Below are 22297 nucleotides of genomic sequence, written 5' to 3'. Positions count from 1 at the left end.
TGTTTTTCTGCTTCCAAGTAGCAAAAATTATGAATTCAGCTGATAATCATAATATATTAGTTGGTAACCGTTTTGTGTTGCATGGTTGCAGGTGATGAAACACTAAAACGGCATATTTAGGGTTGTGATACTGTCTCATTCGACTACTGAGAGTGTTGATTGGTTTGCCAGGTTACACCTACTGTAGCAACAGTTAACACCGTCACAGTCATCCAACAAACAGCGGAGATGAAACATGCTAACAGATGTAAACAGCTGTGTTTGCTGCTATTCCTGGTAAACCTCGGTATCAGTCGACAGGCTCCTTTCACAGAAGACATTTTCACATTTTCACGTCACAGTAGGAAAATCACATGTAAAACAAAGAGAATATAACAGTTCAAATATGACATAATTAATGTCAGGATTCCTGACATTGTAATTGCTAACATGTCAAAACAAAGTTGTTAATTTACACAACCAGAAAACACAGACAAGTCTTATATTTGTTTGGCGTCCTGTTGTCCTGGATGATAAACATAAATCCAATACTCACTTTTCTTTTAGCTCCGTTTTGGTTTCCACCAACATATCTGCCTCTTTAGCTGCTATATGCTTCACTATATTCGCAAGCTAGTTGCCAACTTACCATCTGCTGTTTGCTGATGAGTGTACAGTGGGTTTGTAAGATCTTCGTTGGCTGCTAATGGCTGCACTTTAGCTGTGACTAGCTCAGACTGGCCCACTCATCTGTGAGTTGTAAAACCAAAACAATGAGCTAAAAGAGGATAAAACAAATCTTGTGTAGAGTTGGATGATAATTCTGTGAATGTTTTTTTTGTTTTTTTTTAATCATATATAATTTTGCTATTGGTCGGGTGATGGTCACAATACAGTTTTAAAGACTTTGACAACCTGAACAACAAATCCTTTACTGATAAAAGTGTCAGTATTAGTAATGGTCTGCTCTAGCATATGAAACTCAGGTCTAAATACATGTTCAGCAGAGTAGAGCTGAGAAAGAGCGTCTGTGTTTAGCTGACTCACTCCCTGAATAAACAAAAACTAAAATTAAAAACCTAATCTGTAATAAATAGCTCCTCATCAAAGATTTAACTTGACTGTTTTCTGCAGAATCAGATGAGAGTCTGGAGGAGCGACAGAATGGTAACGCCATTACAGTGAGTTAGAACCTTTGCAACATCAAGGATGCATACAAAATAGCTTTCTACTAAAAATATCTCAACCAAGGACTATTTATGGAACGGAAGCAGAGAGGGATGCATAATATTTCAGTGTTTACCAGATCAATTAAAAACCTCTCAAATACTGGCCTGATTTAGACGGATTCAGATTCATTTAGACATTTACGTTCATTTTCTTTCAGCATTTCTCTTTCAGTTACAAGCACTGCAGGGGTGTGTGGTGTTTGTTGTTTTCACCATCCACCACTTTACAAGCAGCTTGTGATATTAGTGGTTGCAGTTACTGTATTATTATTATTAGCGTAGTATCATCGCGGCTGGATGGCAACGCTTGTCTGTCAGTTGATTGATCCACCACTTTAGCCCAGACTGAAATATCTCAAGACCTATTATATTACCATGAAAAATTTATAGACACATTCATGGTCCCTGGAGGAGGACTACTGACTTTTGTGATCCCCTGACCTTTTCCTCCAGCGCCACCATGAGACTGACATTTGTAAAATAAAATAAAGTATAATACCCTTACAGCTTCGGATCAGCTGTTCTTGAAATTAGCTATAGATATTAGAATTATAAATTATCGTCAAATTTTGTACAGATGTTTCAGTCGATCAATCCTACTGACTTTGCGATATATATACTGTATTTATATATATATATATGGTATATAAAAAATAGCTGCAGATAAGGAATACTGCACAGTTGGTGTATGTTAATTATTGCACGTGGTAAATTTGTCAGTCTTTAGTGTCTGTGGTTGACTGAGTGCAGTATTTGTTATATCTGTCTATTGAATGGATTGCCATGAAATTAGCTACAGACATTCCTGTTCACCAAAGGATGAATTGTTGTTTGTGACCAAATATCTGCAGAAATGACATCCCATCACCCTTTGTGTTTAGTGCTAAGTAGCCACCATGCTAACATGTTACACTAAGTTAGTGAACATGGTAAACATTATACCTGCTTAACATCAACATGCTATCATTGTCATTGACAGTTTGTTGACATACTGATATGAGTATTTACCTCAAGTGCATCCCCACAGAGAGCACAGCATGACTGTAGACTCCTCTTGTCCTGTTGCATTTATGCTCTTAAATGCCATACATCAATATAGTGAATACAGTGAATACAGTATACCTACCTGCCTAAAAGACTGACAGATTTCCTTTTTAAAAGTCCATATTTACACGTCTCCTCTGTTTTATTTGAAGTGTTGATCCATAAGAAGATATATTTGTGGATTTAAGAACCAAAAAGCATCTGATTGTAGTTTTACATCTCCTCGCTCAGGCTTCTCTCTGGAGCTCTAGTAACAACAGGTCAGTGGGCCAATCAGAAGAGAGGCTCAGAGACTCCTCTGTTCTGATTGGCTGACTGTTTTCTGAGTGATCTAATAAAAATATAGAAGATTGCAGGTAAACAATCAGATAAACCAAATCCTGCAAGGTTGGATGGTTGGTCCAGATGGGCAGGGCTTGGGAGAGCAGTGACTGCTTTGTTGTGACATCACAAAGTTACAGAAGTCCTGACGGCTGGTTTTAAGGCTCAGTTTCTGAATACAGGCTGTGTGCATTTCTGTGTGGACTGAGCTCTTTGATACTTTCACAGTATTAATATAGAACCTAGACCTGCTTTATAATCAAACAACACATAGACATCTGCCTTTATACTATATGAGACCTTGATGTATTCAAATTGTAGTAGCCCACTGTATATGAGTGGTAGCAGCACATAGAGAAGTACATAAATGTGGAAAGACATTAAAGATAGAAATTGAACAAAGACAGTAGGCTCTGATAAGAATGTATGACAGTGAGGAATGAAAACTATACTTAACAAAAGCTGTTTAACACACAGAGTTATTGTTCTCCTGGTTCGCACAGCGTAAGTTGTCTGGGTTACACGTCTGAGCTTGAAGTCTAAAAGTGAACCCAAAGCCCGCTTTTACGTCTACATTTCCTGCACCACTCATTTCCCAGTGAGACTTGTATGGTACAGTCACAGGACTGGCTCGCCACTATATCAGCAGGATGTGATTTGAGGGAAAAGTATGTATTCATTAAATACCCAGGGGGCAAAATCTCAGCAAGGTCCTGTCCTAATTCATTTCAACATCAATGCCAGAGGCTGAGCGGCGGCCTTGATTATACCAATTTACCCTCCCACCCAACCAAAAGGAAGACATGTAATTACACTATTTACACTGGAGTGCCTCCCTCACTGAAGGGTCCCTAAGTCAACACACGCTAGCCGTGTTTTTCTTCTGCATTACTGTGATTGAAAATTACAATACATTTTCAAATTGACGTAGAGAGACATTAGGAGCTCTCATAGCACATTAGGACATATAAGGACTGTAATAGAAGCTCTTATGTGGACTGAAAGTCATCTAATGTGAGAGCAGTGATCAGTGTGACTTTGACTGTTACATCACAATCACATTACAGTTATAGTGTAGTATAGATGATTCAGATCAATTCATTTAGACTGTAAAAGCTAAATGGCTTTACATGTAACTGGGAATTTAGATGCAAGGGGCTTTTGTTTTTTTGTTTTTTATTATTCCTGTGGATGGTTTTACTGAACACAGGTTTCGGTCATTGTTCACCTGTAATGGATTGAAAGTTTTCTCTTATTACTCTTATATGGTGCCTGGGAGCTCAATGCATGGCTGCTTACAGGAAGAAAACTTGAGCCAAAGAAAAATCACACAAGCAGAAGTAAAGGAGGAGATAAATATTTAGGAAGCCTGGTTATTTGCTGTCTGTCTGTGAGTGAGATGATTGATTTTTATCTCATGTCTGAAGCAAGTCATGCTGAATTCGAGTTTCCAGGGACGCTAAATACTGATAAACACATGATGAGCTGCAGTCAGCTACTTGCCAGTGATGTTAAAACATTTATTTTAGTTTAAAGCAGCTAGAGTTGATATTTTTTTAGTGTGAAAACATACTGACGATGTGAATTGTGTCTCCTGTCATGATGAAGCTACAGAGAATTATCAGCTGAATCCGCAGCTCCCCTCGACTTCACTGAGCTTTACGCTGAGTTTCAGCTCACTGTTTATCTGTTCGACCCGCAACGTTCCTCCTCCGGTTCACTCTCACTGCTCTCATAGTGTCGTTTCCAAAAAAGAAGATATGTAAAAGCAAATATGTAAAAACCAACTGCTCAACCTGCTCAGCAGCAAACAGCAGACACGGTTAGAGACCAACTGGCGAACACAGTGGAGGATTTAGCAGCTAAAGAGAGGTTTAATATTCTGAATACATACACATATTCAGTGCATGTTATGAAAGAGTCGAAGCCGTTTTCTTCATTTCCTTTCCTTTTGTCTATTTGCTTATGTTATCTTCCGTTGCAGTGCACTGAGCTCTAGCTCTAATAGTTTATTTGCTTTGTTGTCCATTTTACTCCCCTTTAAACTACTGCACATCTACATTTCAGTTGGAATCATTTTTGTTTACTTAACCACATTTATTTGACAGCTTACATGCACATTAATATAAACTATATATATGCAGTAGAATACACGTTACCACCTATTATCTGCATTAGTTCTTCTCCCTCATGGTGTTTTCTTGGACTGTGGTTTTGGTTTCTAGACATACTTTGTGTCACTGCCTAAATCCTTTATACTTCCATCTCTTTTGTGAGTGAAAGTCTTTATTTCACTGTCATTGAGATGCATGAATGAATGAATGAATGAATGAATGAATGAAACCTATAGTTTAGTGACAACAGAACTTAATCTGAGCTGGTGATTGTTACATTTGTATATTTGGTCAGATCTGGTCCAAAGAACTGTTTGTTTAAGAATAGAGAGCCGTCAATGTAATGGACTCATAATGATGTGCATTTACAGCAGCCCATTGTATTCAGTGTGCACGTGACATTTCCATACAGCCCCAGGGAAACACAGAGAAGACTGATCTGTAGAAACAACATCACTGTGGGTGTTTGAGGAGGTTTAGCTCTAAATGAGATTTCCACTGTTTTGGAAATGAGACACTTTACAATTGATCTGCAGCTCAAACTGAGCATTCACACGAATTCATTACAACATTCGCGGCAGGTACTTCAGGATTCCATACTTACACATGAATCTAGTCTCAAATCTAAGCAAACCCTGTGACTTAAGACCTTCAGAGAGAGAGAAATAAGATTTGTTTAACAAATCAGAAACACTTTTCCAGACTGGATCATTTTTCTTTAACATGCATGTTGACTGAGGTTTCCTTTCAAACAGATGTATTATTTTATAAATAAAAGCTTATTTAACTCATTTAAAGGTCCCATGTTAGTCAGATGGACACAGTAAAAATGAAAAAAAAAAAGATCTAATAATGAACAGACGTGCACATGAGGAAGCAGGTGACACATTCAGATGATGCAAGACTGCAGAAGAAAATGGATGAAGGGCACCATCTACTGGCCGAGTACTGAGAAACACATTCATGTTGGTGCAAAAAGCTGCCAGATGTAACCCTGGTATTGTTTAAAGAGCAGTTCAAGATGTAAGAAGAAAACAGGATAAAACTGATTCAGCCTTAAGGCCTTAAGGAAAAAAAAAAAAAAGCACAAACTTCTCCAAAGTTTATGAAATAACACTGTGTTTCCATGAGAGTAGACTCGGATGAACAACATACCTCAGCATTACCATTGGACTGTTTTATATGGAAATTGTAGAAGGGAGCATGACGGCTCTTATTGTCACAATAAAGTGAAAAGAAATCCGGTAATTTCATCAGCAGTCTTGTGCAAACACAGATCTTCCATTCAAGTTTCTCCATGAGGCAGAATGTGCAGTGCAAGGACACTGGGACTGAAATGCCTTAATCTGAATGCAGCCATTATTTCACTCATTCACTTCACTCCTGCTTTTCCTGCTATGACATGACTGTGAAAAAAACTGATTACTCTTCTGGAAAACTATATTCAAAAACAGTAGTATGCTCAAATTATACATTTTAAAATACACTTGAGAAACAATTGAGGTGTTCCTGGAAAAAAGAAAGGTTGAAATCTTCATGTACAACAAAACAGGAGCAATTTGGAATATAGGATAAAAAAAAAACAAACAAACATCATCAGATACATGGATACATCCTGGCACCAGGGGCCAAATCTCTTTTATTAGCAAGAAAATGTGATCCCACTGTAACCCTGTATGGAGGAATTTATACAGTTTTTCCAGATACAAAGGCTCAATGTGTTGTAAAAATTAAATGAAAATGACAACAGCCATGGATCCATGGTGATAAATCACTGCAATCAAATACATATCACTAGTGCATTTGGCTGTAAACATTAGTAATGTAGGGATAGTGTAAACATGTATGTAAAGTGTTGTTTTCTCTCTGGCAGCTCTCAGGCCTGTTACAGTTGAGATTGTGATAATTTCTTCTGATTCAATGGAATCTAATAATAACAAAGAGCAGTTTCTACCTTGGTAGATTTTTAGAGGTAGAGTTTAAAGCAGCACTTTTTTCTTTTATTTTTTTTTTACACATGTGATACTGATATTGATGATATTGAAAATCATTCAAGAGGAGAAGTACTTCTCTAAAAAGTCACAAACCAAAGGAGTGAAACAAAACAAGTGAACAAATTTAATCCAAATAATGAAGCAGTAAACAAAGGTTGTCAGCACAGAGGAAAACATACTGCATGTGAGACAGTTTGTGTTTTAAAAAAGGCTATGAAATCAGTTTCCTCATTCAGGCCTGGATGTATTGTTGTATTAAGTTTAAAACGTTTCTCTGGACTGTGTAAAACAGTCCCAAACCCTAATGGATGCTTCCAAATCCCCAACACTAAAGAGTCATTCCCGCCATGTTCTTCCTTTAAATGTTTTGTCAATGGATAGTCTGCATTCTGCTTTTCATTGCATGCTTATAGGCAAAAAAGATGCACACGTCTTTCTTTTGAATGTCTTTTTGTACATCCTGTGTGTGAAAACTATAACATGCAGATACAGCATGTGATGATCTGCTCCAAAAACAAAACATGACCTTTCATTCTCTGATTTATGTTTAAAGTGCAGTGATCCTGCATGCACCTGACTGCCTGTGGTAGTGATCTGTAAACACCACTAGATGGCAGTGCTGGTTCAAATTTTACATCCTTTCCAGGATGTAAAGTTGCCAGGATTTAAAAATAAACACTCCAAAGACCTGGAAAAGCTTAGGTCATATTTAGGCACCAGTCCAACCATATCTGCTCAGCTTTTCTCTCTGTTTGCCTTAATGCTTTTCTCCCTGACTCTGCATTTAATGAGTGAAAAACCTCAACTTGTTTTCATCAGCTTACTGTAGGCCTGTAGCACATTGACCCTGACATGTAGGATGATACATTGTTATCATTCTGTTTGTCACTTGCAGTAAATTACTGTTCTTTCACTCTTTTTGTTATTTTTTGAGCTGGTTCCCAGATCAGGTGTAATTATACAATGAAAAAACACTGAATAGCTGTTAATTGAATGACCTTTTTGTACTGACCGTGAAGTCTCTGCTCGCCGATACAAAGCCAGTGGAAACCTTGCCTCGATTGGGCGTCTTAACTCCTGTGTTACTTGATTGGAAAATGATGAGCACATTTCAGTGTTCTTCATTAATTTACTAATAAATCATGGTTATTGTCAATGTGAGCTGGTGTGTCTTTACAGACAGAGTTTCTTCACCTTTCTAGAGTTTAACCAAGTTTAATTACAAGAAATATCCACAGAAAGTCACTGCTGTAAAAATGTCCCCTGGTCTCTGCAACTGAAAGAGTGGACTTCATCCTGCAGAGTTTAGTTTGGACTTACTCCCCTAGACATAGTTTTACATCTCCTCTCTCAGGCTTCTCTCTGGAGCTCTAGTAACAACAGGTTGGTGAGCCAATCAGAAGAGAGGAGGCTCTGAGCCTCTCTTCTGATTGGCTGACTGTTTTCTGAGTGATCTAATACAAATATAGCAGATTTCAGGTAAAACACTCAGAGAAACCAAATCCTGCAAGGTTGGATGGTGGGTCCAGGTGGGCGGGGCTTGGGGCATGGCTGAGAGTGGTGACTGTTTTGTTGTGACATCACAAAGTTACAGAAGTCCTGACAGCTGGTTTTAATGCTCAGTTTCTGAATACAGGCTGTGTGCATTTCTCTGTGGACTGAGGCTTTGAAACTTTCACAGTATTAATATAGAACCTAAACCTGCTTTATAATCAAACTACACATGGACATCTGCCTTTATACTAGGCCTATATGGGACACTGTTATGAACCAAAACCATTGGTCTGAATTAAAGCTGATTTTCCTGTAAAAATTCAAAAACAGCATCAGTGAGTCAAGGCTGACTAGAAACTACAGCAATTATAAAATCTGGAATTAGTCACAGGACTTAATGTAATTCAACAGCTTTTGTTTTTGTACTTGCTGCACTCCATAGTGGAAAAGGAACAATTGAGTGTGATGGCTAAAGTGTGTCACAGGGAGCCAAACTGGTGGCAAGAAGCTGTCACTATAGAAAGAGAAAAAAAGGGATCCATTATCAATTTGATTGACACCTCTGCAGGCCACTTCATATCTCTCCATAGAAATAGAAGAAATTACCTTTTCTTCATGAACATTCACATCAAGCTGATTTAACATGCTCAGAATAATTCATAGAGGTATTACCATGTTATTGTCAGGTTTATCAGGCCATTGTACAGACAATATCACACTACTGTACAGTGTTGTGTTCTTACAACATGAACAAGTCACAGAAATGTTAAATCTCTTTTGAACCCATTGCACAGATTTTTTCAGTTCAGCAACATCTGGACAGGTGAACACCCGAAGGACGAGCCAAAGGGAAACATGGTTATTATAATATTAACTACCTGGACTTTTTCTAGCAGAACTGTGCGGGGGCATCCTTCACTCTTTTTTTAGATATACAGGTATTTGCTTCCACAATGACAGTTTACCTCAAGGCCCTGTTTAAATGTCATGAGTAGGAGTGTGTCTAACTCACAACCTGTCAGCTGTGGGGAAAACACACATGTTGACGCTAACTCAAAATTAGAGTGTGCGAGGTGGAGAGAGGAGAGGCTGCCTGCTGGTCCGGCTCTTCTCCAAACTTGCTGATAAATTGTGCTTTTTACAGACAACAACAGATGCACTGCATGTCTGAAATCTTCAAAAATGTGATTATGATATGCAAGATTAACAACAAACTAACTGTGTTTACGCGTCTCCCCTACAGCTACGCCACAGAGACCGATCCATAAGAATAATCCCCAGCTGGATAACAAACAACATCTGGGCGTGGAGAGAAGGGAGAGGGTGAAGTCTCAGCAGGGCGGGTGGCAGATGGTGACACTGCAGCAGCACTTCTCCAGGTAGCACCTTCACCACACCAGGCTGCTGAAGCTGAAATACAGTTACTTTACTGCAGGTCTTGGGGAGTACTGATATGGATGTGAAAAAAAAAGATGTAATGAGCCTTTTGTGGCTCCAGAGGGAGCTACACGAAATCTGGTTCCAATTCAGGTGGAGCTGAAGCACAGAGCACAGATGTTTAACTGTTGAAACATTAGCATGAGTACCAGTATATCTAAATTGGTATATCTTTTAGGCCAAAAGTTAGGACAAAGAATTGTTTTAAATTGCAATCATTTCACCAGTATTTTCATAGTCAAGTAAAGTAATAACCTTTCTTTTTATAAAAATGAAAAAATGATTACAAATGACAGAATAGACAAATCTATATCTCTCTCTGTGCGATCCTTTCATGGCTGTGGGCAAGAGGGGTAGAAAATCGCTGATATGCAACACACTTATGAAACAGGAGATGTTTCAGAAACTCATAAGAGAATTATCAATTTGACTTTAGATAAATAAAATGTTGTAAATCATGAATACTTACTGATAAGTAAAAAGATACTGATAGATTTCATTTTTTGCATAAGGTCAGCTGGTAGTAAGCGGCTGATTGCTTGCCTTGCTGTTGATACAGCTAATTTGTGCCCTTGGTAAGCTGCACAAACTGTATGCCACTATAAACACATTCTCACTTCCAAGTTGGCTCATACAGATACTTGGTCAGGGCCCCTTCAGCATCATTTTTTAAACGTGCAGGTTATACCACGAATGAAGCGCTTCATTCATTAACGGTAGCACAGTCGCCAGGATGTGGTTGGGGTGGATGGTGGCTGTACAAAGCGCACGACTTTCACACCAGAGACTGGGGTTCACATTCAGAGTCCTGTCTGTGGCAAGTTTAGGCACCAAAGACACTTTGTTTAATGTTAGGGAGAGATGGTACTTTTGGTAAATTATAAGTAATTAGATAGCTTGAAGTTTTTTTCTGTATTTAACCAGAACACAATCAAATGCACTTGTATTTAACTGTAAATGAAAGAAATGTTTTTGTTTCTCCATTACATTAATAAGAAGATGTCTTAAAACCACAGATATATCTTCTTATGGATCAACACTTCAAATAAAACACAGAAGAAGAGGAAAATATGGAGCTTTAAAAACTCTAAATTAACAACATTTAGCTGGTCGCCTGATATAAATGACAAAAATAACAAGTTCCGCAGTCCAAACACAGAGTCCAATTCATGCCTGACGAAAAATGAAGCTTAAAATATGTTCACACTTTACGGAATGTAATTCATATTTTCCTCATACATTATATAGCCCATTATTTCACCCATCCGCTGTTTTTATTACCTGGCCCACCCGATCTGCAGATTAACAGCAGTGCCTGTGGATGTAACTGATGTAATCCGCGCATCACTAGTGCACAGCCACTAGCCCTCCATGATAGTTATGGACTAATGTAGGAGCTGATTTGAGTATTTTAAGATGTATGAAAAATGTGAGACAGTGTTGCCCTCAATACGCTCAAACCATCAACTGTACAACACCATAGCTTGTCCAGTGACATGAGGTTTTTCTGTGCAGAACAGTGTTTCAGAAAGTTTCCCTTCTGTCACTGAAACTTATATCTTAAACAATAGATTAAAAGCCACAGCTCAATGACAGAAACCATCCAACAGTGCAACAAACATAATGCATAGCATACATCCATCAAAGGCCAAACACCAAATGTGATGAAGCGCTGGGCCCCTTCAACAGTTTCATTAACTTGAGAGCCCACGATATGTAGAGAAAAAAATCTAATCAGTTTTATTGGACAGTAAAACTTGATATGAAGTGTCAACCTTCTGCAGCGAGAGACGACCACTGTGTCCCAACTTATTGATCTCCCCTCCCAGCATGTGATAAAGGGAAATAATAACCAGGCATTATGTCCAGCCAACTGTTAGGTTGCTGACGGCCCCTCATGATCCAAGTTTGATCCCATCTACATATGCTCAGCGAAGTGTGAGATTAGGCCCCGATGATTTGTGACTGTAAGTTAATTCTCCCCTTCCACGGAGAAGATATTTGAACTGCTGCCCAGTATTTAAGGAAATTAGATATTCTCTTTTTTTTTCTCTCTCTCTCCTTGCTTGTTAGCATTGGATGATGTGTCAGTCAGCTATAGAGCACACCTTATAATATTAAAACATATAACTATGTATCCCTAAAATTGGAAAATTTAAAATCACATTCTCTTATTCTATATTTTATTTCCATTGAATCCTGTTACATGCAGACAGCGTCTCATGAAGCAGCCTTTTAAAGCAAACCCTCACTTTCAGTGTTCTGATAAAATACTAATTTACTGGTGATAAACCTTTAAACACTCTTCTCTAAGGACCTTTAATTGGTGCTGGTGAGATTCTGGAGACTCTTTTCTGTTTCATATCTTATTTACAGAATAAGATATTTTAGATATTTTACACATGAAAAAACGTAGCAAGTTTCAATTTGATACTACATTGGGCAATTACTGCTTTTTAAACTCACAACAATCATCTTAGAGTGATTTGCCGTTGCAACATTTGAAGTGCTATTTTAAAAATGTTACATCAAAGTTTAAAAGCAATGTTCTTTTAGTTAGTCAACTTTTTCTTCTCACAGAAAATGATTGTTGAATCATAATGAGGACATAAAAAAATCATTTAGAATTTAACAAATTTTGATTTAAGCATCTTTATTAACAATAAAACAACTTCCCATGTCTATCATATTACACAAATTAAATTGTCTTTGTGCAGAGTGTATCACTGATCACCGATTGACTGACTGTCTCCAAATAAATTAACAAGACACATATACAGCAGTAGTAGTGGCAGTAGTAGTAGTAGACAGTTGCCATTTAATATGTTCATACTATATTTGGAGAAGCACAGTAGTTATATCCTCAGACCAAACTACTCCTTCGTCCACCAGTGGTCATTACCAGCAGCCAGGGTTTAGTCTATATGTTTTTTCAGGCATCCCAGTGCGATAGCATGTGGTCTGTCTGAAGCAGCGCTGAAATACAAAGACAAAAGGCAAAGTGAACCTGGAGCGTTTGGTGGTCACAGTGTACAGGTGAAGTGAACTGCGACGTGGACTTGAAGCGCACATCTCGGACTCCAACTCAGTCACATGGCATTCAGCTGTGTGGTGGAATAATGCCGACTCAGTCAGTCAGTCAGCAACATTCTCTATTATAGGGCTGACCCTGCTGTTGTGGTCCAGGTAAAAAAATACCTGCATACTCAGGGTCAAGGTGCACATCCCCTGTCTGCTGTCTGAGCCAGATGCAGGAGACAGAGATAGATGGATGGAAGCAGAGGAGACCAGTGATCACAGGTGAAAGCATGAGATGAAATATAAAAAACAGAAAACCAGATCAAATTCATGCTCACCTCTAAATTTTAGTACTACAGTTATACTTGATTATTTGATGCACATTTATAATATTTGAAACTCAACCAGAAGAACTACCACACATTGCAAACCACAGGGTGCTTGAGAACACAGAGCAGTTAAGAAATTCACCTCCTTCATCTCTCACTGAAAAATGTAAAAGCCATTTCAAAAACATTTTTTGAAATTTAAAATACCTTGATGAGGTAGCAAATGTAATGAAATAAAGATATGTAACTGCAATGATAAGGATTTTGTTTTGATATGTAGAACAATTATAGAAGATTATACAGGGACTGTCAAAGCCATGGTGTGGCTGCTCTGGGATCCAGTAGGAGCAAAGTACTTCAATTCAAACTGTGAACAAAGTAGTGACTACTCTTTAGATAAATAGAACATCTGTGATTTATTTTAGGATTTATTTTTCAAATACACATAAATCATGGATGAGAACCCATGGCAGCAGAATGGCATTGAAAGGCTTCCCCATACAGCTTGTGCTTGGTTGTGGCTCTGTTTTCACTGAGGTGGGAAAAGGGGTCATGTTACTATTTAAGGGAGAAAGTAGGCCGTTCATTCATACATTGTTGTGCCTGATGAGCTGAAGGTCTTGCTTTGAAAAGTGAGGCCTGTGGCAAAATGTCAGAGCAACAGCAGAAACCCCCTGTGGTAAGAAGGAAGGGATCGTTATGTACATACAGTGAACACATGCATGGATGCATTTGTGTGTGATCTGTAAAGTGTGTTGAACTAAAGCTCCAACCTCCAGGGCAGAAAAACTGAAGTTCTAAAACCTGCAGTTCCTCTAATGACAGCTAGAGTCCGGCTCCAACAGTGAGTCAGTCCCCACAGACTCCCATGTTGAAACGTCCAACTTTACAGCAGAAATCAACTATTTACAGCCTGGTACAAAAACAGTTTTGGTCTCTTTAGCTTATTTTCTCCATCCTGATAACTGTTTATATAACTCACCTGTTTACATTTTATTAAGGCTTGAAGTTATGTATAATTGAGGGCGTGGCCTCTTTGAGTGCCAGGTGGGTGAGCGTGTGCTTGACACAAACTGTCGTGCATTCAATCAATACAACAAGGATTGAGACAGAGACAAAACATGAAAAAACAGAAAGGAAGAGAGAGAGGGGGGCAGAGAGAGAGATACAGAGGGTTGTGATATGCACAATTTGGCAAGCAACTGCTGCGATTTCGATTAGTTAGTGTTATGGGTGGGGGGGGGGAGGGTGGTTGGGGGGGTGTGGTATGTTATTGTGAAAAAGAGAGAGTCCATGTTTTCAATAATAATAACAATAATAATAACAGCAATGATTGTGCAGGGTAAATACATTCTCTGTCAGTTATTGTAAGTGGATGTGAAGGTCCTGGCAGAGCTGGTGGGTTGTTTAATCTGCCGTTTAAGTGGAGATAGAGTTTGAGGTGGGGGAGTGTGTCTAGGTGGAGTTGTCATTGTGTGTGTATGGTGGTGTATGTTAGTCATGTAGATGAATGGGGTCCATAGTCTTTGAAATGAGTCTATTAGGTTGTTTTTTTATTGCAGTCTGTGTTTCTATTGAGAAAAGGTTGGCCCAATATATCCATTCAACTCAACTATAGTTTGTGGTGCGAGCATGACATGCTTCAGAACAGTTTTATGTTTTTGTAAAGTCTGTGGTGTTACCAGCATCACAGAGCAACATTTTGCCCAATCCTGTTTCCTACCAGCTGAGCGAGAGAAAATGCAAAGATTCATTCAGCAGCATTTCTGAGACGAGGTTTAACACAGAGGGACAATCAGACCACAGATGTCTCCTGCCAGACTGCAGTCATGAGACTGGGATGGCATGGAGAGTACGAGGCCTTGTTAGGGTAGAGTCAGACAGGGTGGGAGCTTGTTTTCCCCTCTCTGAGAGCACTCAGCTGCACATTATTCCCCTCATGGTCCACAGAGAGACCAGGAGACCCACTTTCCCCTCAGTGCCCAATCACAAACACACAGCGATGACTAAGTCTGAGCTGAGGAGACTGAGGACCTGTGTGCTTAGCCTCATTTCAAATGAGCAGCATCGGTAGGAAAGCAGCATGGGGTGAGTGATGACTGAGTGCTAAAAAAAATCGGAAGCAATGAATGAAATATTGCTGAGAATAACATGAATTTTTAGAGGAATCAGGTGGATTTGTGTGACTACATAAGGAGAGGGATGATTAGACTAAACTTTGAGGAGGACCGACTGAAGTGTGGTGGAAAAATGATCCATGTTGCATTGCGAAAGTTGGACAGATGCTGAGGCTCAGAAGCTGTGAAGCATAACTGAAAAATGCAGAAAGAGAATTGCATAATGTTACAGTTTGTGATATATTTATTTATACAGGACCTGTAGGAGGATTTGATGAAGAGAGTGTCTTTGCTTTGACCTTTACGCTGCAATTTTTGTTATTACTTGTGGTGAAAGAAGGCGGGGTGAAAAGTTGATGTTTATTTCAGTTCAGTTTGTCGGAAGACGACTTGGTTCAGAGGTAACTGTTACTAAGGTACATGTCACCGTCAGTGCTGTATGGGATAGTAGAAAGAATAAATATGAATTTTATGTATATAAAAGTTATAGTAATATATGTAAGTTTTAATGTTGGGGCTCATCCATGCATTTTTTTGATTTAGTCTAGCCATAAAGCCAAAGTAAATAACTGAAACTACAAAATAACTTTTAAAGACAACATTAAAACCAGTTATCTGTGTTAATAGCTTCAGATACATGCAAACGTTTTTTCATTCTGACTGAAGATTCCGGTTCAACTGTTGACATGGGATGTGATTTAATACAGTTTGGTGTTAACATGCACCGTCGCATTTAATTAGAAAAGCTGTGTAACATGCACAAAAGTGATAAATACGTCATGCATGGAGAAACATATCTGGACGCATTTTCATCAAGATGGAGGCCATGAAAACACAGCCATATCAGGTTAAATCGTTGACATAGTAAAATCAGTTCATGAAAAGGCCTAAACTAAACTATCCCTCTGCAACTGATGGAAATCTTACTCTGGTTTGTTTATGTGGTATTAAATGGAGCATTTTTATTATGTTTGGGCTTTTAAACAGATTATATTCAGATTATTAGCCTGAACTGTGTATTTGTAGGAGCCTCTGGGTTAGCTGACCTTAAGACAACTGTGGTGTGCTACTGACTAGAGGATCATAGCCCCTTTACAATATTAGACATTTTGGAAGACCCATAAGTTTGTATTTAACTCATAAAATGGAGGGTAGCAAGCTAGGCTAACTAGCTTTCATTCTGAAAGTGGAAGGTAATCAGCCTAGCCTGCTGATGTGTGCTAATATGTGTCATCATATAAACATGCACAAACTGCAGGAACTCAGTCAGTGTAGTGTCTGCAGTGGGTCTTCCACATGTGGTCTCCCATAAATTTAAAGTTTCATAGCATTTTCCATTCAGTGGATACATTCAGACCCAAAGTGCATCAGCAAGTGCAGGCACTGTCGGCATGGGTGGTCCCGATGGGATCTGAACCACCAACCCTGACAGTTTTTATGGCCTCCTCGAGCCTTTGAGCAACACACAGTGACATATGGCCTTTCAGATATTCACTTGAAATGATTCAGTTTGCTTTTTCCTGGACTTAAAACCCACTGAATATTTGAGTTCAGTATTTTCCCGCCCCGCCACCACCCCACCCGCTGTATTCATTTTGGACGGGTTTGTTTCAGGTCAGTGGCAGTGACTTGGGGCGGGAACGCCAGTGGTGTGTTCACAGTCAGCAGCTAATGCTAATGGCTGTGCCACATGCATCAAACAGGGGGAAAAAACTGCTCTGGAAGTGACAGAGCAAAATGTCACTGCATACTGGTCAGTGTCTATCAAGCACACACAGCTCAAGGGGGAAAACAATTACAAAATCACAATGCAAGACTTCACTGATACATGGGAAGCCATTTGAGCAAATGTCAGCGGCAGTAATATGGGCGTTTTGAAGCCTTATGTAAAAATATCATATTTCTAAGGACAATGTAAATTTGCATAAAATGGCTCTGAGCAATAAAACCAATGAAACAAAATCTAAATTGAAAATAGTTGGTTATGATGCACTTTACTGTGAACATATTGTATACACAACATACATTGACATGGTTTTTGAAAATTTGTCCATATAATGTGCATCTGATGATACCTGAAATCAAACATCAAAGCTGCGCTGCTACATTTTTTTATATTAACAATGGTTCAAATGATTATGATTAATGTGAACAGGCTCACTTATCACCTGACTCTAGAGTTTCCCTCAGCTCTAAGGAGCAATTTAGCATCTTTTAGCTCATTGTTTTGTTTTTCCTGCTTGCAGTTTTACTAAATCTGAGGCACGGAACAAACTGGCTTTATCATGTGATCTAGTAATTTGGTATTTCACCTATCTTTCACATGTGTTCCCAGTAAAAATAGACAGAAAAAAGACCTGTTGATGTCATATTGACATTATACCAGCAACATTACATAAAATAGCATTTTGCATTTCACTATAGTTTCCATGCCTAGGCTGAATCTGAATATGATACACACATGAAAAGATATAAATGTATTTTTGAACCATTTTAGCAGCTACATGCGGAGACAGTGACATTTTAGTAACTTTTACTGTCAAAAATAAATCAGAAATGAATTTATAATGAAAAGAAATCCAACATTCCAGGAGCCTGTTGATGGACATTATCCTGTACAAACTAAGCAGAAAGATAGAGTGTGGCAGTAGCAGCGAAGCAGCCGCCCCGCACACACAGTGCAGGCAGTGTGTTCCTGGCATTAGCGCTGTCATCCGTGTCATATCCAGCAGCAGCAGGCAGCTGTTGAAAGCAGAAAGGTCTTATTATCATACACTTACTGTCCAACACCAAACACCAGGCAGACAAAGTTAGCAACTGGCTGCTGAACATAATGATACGTTTAGCAGCTAAAGAGCCAAATATGCCCCTCAGAAGTTGGTGGAGACCAAACCAGAGCTAAAAGGAGTGTGTTTCCATTCAAGGGAATGAGAGCACAACTCCAAATGAACGCTAATGTTGCTTCGTATCTGCTTGAACAAGCAACTGTTTGCTATGTTTGCCATATCAACATTATAAGGGCATGATATGTCAATGTGTTTACATCTAGTTTCCATTGCCCCCAGCTGAACTTTTTTTCTATTTTTCTCTGTTCATCTACCTGTTACATTTTGACAAAAAGTTAAAAAAAACCACCAAAATATAAAAACACAAAATATTTTGTAATAAAAAATAAAGTTTTTCTAATGAAAAATAAAGTTTTTTCATAATTTTCAGATTGTTATAATCAAATAACATTTAAAAATGAGATCTGCTTGTTCATTCAGTAGACGAGGCAGCATTTGTCAAATCATTACCACCCTGAAATGGCTTTCTGTTACCAATCAGCATTGCATCATTGTGTATGGATGTGGAAAAGTCTGAACACTGTCAGATAATCTGAGGGAGAGCTGATCCAGTGCTGATGTTGAATGTTCATGCAGTCGTTGTGAATGATGAAGTGTGAAGATGATCCATCACAGTGAAATGCCCCTGAACACGAGAACCTCTATCAACAGATTTATCAGTGTCACTTTCCTGTATTGCTGCATCCAGTTAGCAGACTTCATCAGCGTATTCACCGGGATAGGATAATTACATACAAACAGACATTGTTAACTTCGCTATTCCGTCATAAATAGTGACATAAACTATTCCATAAAGGCTCAGTTAGTGATCCAACTGGAAACAAAGGTTTATCCCCTCCATCAAAATTCAAAACAGTGAATCGGTATTGGCTCTCACTCCCAAACTGACTGACACGATTGATATGTTTTTTGATATACTGTACATGTGTGAGTTAACAGGAACTAAATGTGTCTGTTTTTTTCAGATATGATGAGCTCAGAAACACAAAATGTTGATCTTTATTAGCTTCATGGATCGAAGGTCAGCGATGCAATCAGTTCACCACTTCAGACTCCGGTCTGCCAGCTATTGAATGGATGGCCATGAAATTCAGTCCAGACATTCATGGGCTTCAGACAATTAATGACTAATGATGGTTGACATTTTATTTGTTTTTGGAAAATATTTTAACCGACATTCATGATTACTGGACGATGTATCCTGATTTGTGAAGCTCCTGACTGAAATGAGAACGAATCACTTTGCCCTCAGCTGTACTTTGTGTTTAATGCTGATTAGCGAATCTAAACATGCTAATACTCGAGAATTAGATGGTGAACGTGGTAAAACAGCTAAACCCTAGCAGGTTAACATGGCTAAAGGGATATATTTTATACCAGAAACTCAAACTCAAGCACAACTTAAGTGTCTTTGCTGGTTTCAGACTGACACCGTTGGCATTTTCCCATCCAGCAGCCACATAAATAATTAAATAGCAAATACACTTGCGTCATTCTGAGTGCCCATGGGTGTCTTGTTCTTACAATGAGGTGTGGGCAGGTGCATTGTTGATCCATTGCTATCTTGAGGCAGCAGAAAGCGATTGCATAATTGACCAGCAAAAACCCGGTCTGAAGTAAATGACGCAGTATTTTACTGTTATTTTAAGCGTGCATCTCTCCAACATGTTTGTACCGCTTTCGGCATTTTGAGGTGTGCCATTACTAATAGCCTTCACTGTGTTAACCTTCGTTGAATCACCTGAAAAATGACATCAGACTACACTATTACTACATACACCTGTACACACATCAGACTGGTCAGTTATAACTCCATATAACAGGAGGACACCCACACAGTCCGTGCGCCTAACACCTTGCGCTTGGCATTTGTTATTCAAATTTCAACTGAGGAATCGGCCTGTTGGGTGAGACAGTAGATGGTGAGCTCATGAGCTTTCACTTTGCTTATAAGCAGTTCTTTTTCCTCTGCAGAGAAACATTCTTTTTCACCACTGAGCAAATCCGCCGTTATAATAACAATATGCCAAGGTGCAGGCATACCTGGCTTTTAAAGGGAATGGGGGATGGCATTCTGATTGGTTAATTGCATCTTGCGCCCAAAACACATCTATGATTAATTAACCAATTAACCCTTTTGAACTATGCACGTGCCGCAGCGACCATTTTTCCTACCATCAAACAAGCAAAAGTGAATTTGGATCTTGTTCTTCAAAGTCAGTTTTAAATTACAGTTTATGGTGGAGCCTTTAAATGGCTTTGAAATAGTAATGATCCCAGATGATTATTCCTGTTGGAAATAAATAATAATAAAAAATATATATAAACACTATTGATACGTGCTCTGAATACTTTGATTCTGTACTTACAATCACTTATCTCATATTCTTCTTCTTGAACGCAGCATGGAGGAGACGGTGCGAACACTACTACAGAACCAGGACACACTGGAGGGCCCCAAGGTGGACCCACTGGACCTCATGAAAGCATACAAGGTACAAGAAGGACCTCCAGTCACCACTAAATATAATAATATAATAATACTAAATATGGTTAAGTCCTTCGGTATCATTTTGTTTTCAGCACTTGTGCGATGCTTATGTTTCCTCTGCCATCACCATTTTGATTTGAATCAAGTGAAGTCTTGTCTGCACATTTTGCAAATTGTTCTGAACTGTCAAAAAAGGTTAAATGATAAAGTCAAACAGTAGTTAGAGAACAATTTTCTTCGCAGTAATGTGATACTGTAATAAGAAAATATATGAACAATCGATTGATTGATTTAACTTTTCAATCATCCAACTTGCAGATGTTAAAACTTTAGAATTAGATATACTTTTGATCTCACTATGAAATTACCTTTGAAGTTCTTTGAAGAACTGTTTCAAATCACGTTTATAATATGCTCTGTCAAGATTATAGTGGCAGGATGAGGTTTTTCTTTTGCAGGCTGTAATGTGTATCTAAAAAAATATGAAAAAGGGATTGTGGAAAATTTAAAAACTGAATGCCTGGGTGTTGCATGCTTTGAAAACTCTAGCAGTAATCCATCTTAAGCAATATGGAGCTATGTAAGTGTATAGGCTAGGGAAAGAATACTTACCCTCATCATAGTGAGCATTGTTTTAATTCATTAAAGAAAACAATCGCACTAGATTAAATACCTTTTTATGAAAAAAAAAAGATTTACATTACATTAATTACAATCTATCGTATTAAAATTCCTATGAATATATTTTAGTATAATGTTTTACAATGTAACTTTCCCCCCCAAAATGTTGCTGCTATAATTTGATAGTTTACTTTGTTGGGACCTACTTTGGATGGTGATGGAGTCCCCACAATGTCACTGTATGAAAAGTGGTGTCGCACACACTTTATGTCTTCAGCTCTGATGTAGTTAATGAGTTGTGTTGGTGTGGATGAAAGTGCAAAATAAAATAAATTAGTCAGGGGGTCTTATGTAACACAGCCTCATCAGTTTTCTTTCCTTTTTATGCTACCGTCCACCTGCCTCTTCTTTTGAATCAAAGGTTTTTAATCTTTGGTTTTTGCCATTTTACTCTAATCATTAATGCTAAATGCTAAATAATGCAAAATAACAATAAGGGCCAATAAACACTGGGAAAACATCTCATCATCCAGGAGCTTCAGTGATACATCAGACAAAAGAAAACAGAGTAAAAAATAATGACACTTAAAGGTCCATATAGTCTAAAGGCAGATGTCCATGTATACTTTGATTATAAAGCAGGTCCAGGTTCTATATTAATACTGTGAAAGAATCAAAGCCTCAGTCCACAGAGAAATGCACACAGCCTGTATTCAGAAACTGAGCCTTAAAACCAGCTGTCAGGACTTCTGTAACTTTGTGATGTCACAACAAAGCAGTCACCACTGTCATGCCCACCTGGACCCACCAACCAACCTTGCAGGATTTGGTTTCTGGATTTTGGTTTGGTTTTCTGGTTTTTGGCTTGTGTCACCGACCCTTTGTTAGTGGAACTCCAGAGAGAGGACACGTACATTGAGATGGTTTTTGGTTCTTAAACCCAAAAATATATCTTCTTATGGATCAACACTTCAAATAAAACACAGGTAAAATCTTCATGATTCAATTGAAGTAAAGACATTAGATAAGCAATATCGAGTATATATTTGGAAAAAGACAGGGACACATATATACCCAAAATAAGGACCAGAAATAAATTGTGTTCGATAGTGTAAAAGCACCATAATCAATCTAAAGCATTAGAGTACCTCGATACAGGTGATTGTGATTATTCACCTGGTTGAGGAGCAAATCTGAAAAGCTCTCACCCACCATGTTCCACTGAGCTTTCTGTTTCTAAACAATACATCCTGGTAATGTTGA

General features: G+C 38.5%; 1 protein-coding gene across 3 annotated transcripts in view; it reads left to right on the top strand.

Annotated features, from left to right (window-relative positions):
- LOC130177811 (nck-associated protein 5-like) overlaps positions 1-22297 on the top strand; it is a 72771-nt gene that overhangs the window by 5148 nt on the left and 45326 nt on the right. For all 3 annotated transcript variants that reach the window (XM_056389779.1, XM_056389778.1, XM_056389780.1), the window contains exons 2-3: positions 9419-9554; positions 20327-20417. In XM_056389779.1, the coding sequence (XP_056245754.1) occupies positions 9526-9554; positions 20327-20417 (120 nt within the window). In that variant the 5' untranslated portion in view covers positions 9419-9525. The remainder of the gene's footprint in view (positions 1-9418; positions 9555-20326; positions 20418-22297) is intronic.

Source organism: Seriola aureovittata, chromosome 11 (assembly GCF_021018895.1).
Source record: "Seriola aureovittata isolate HTS-2021-v1 ecotype China chromosome 11, ASM2101889v1, whole genome shotgun sequence".
In the NCBI taxonomy this organism is placed as follows: domain Eukaryota; kingdom Metazoa; phylum Chordata; class Actinopteri; order Carangiformes; family Carangidae; genus Seriola; species Seriola aureovittata.
This window is presented reverse-complemented; position numbering and strand designations above follow the sequence as displayed.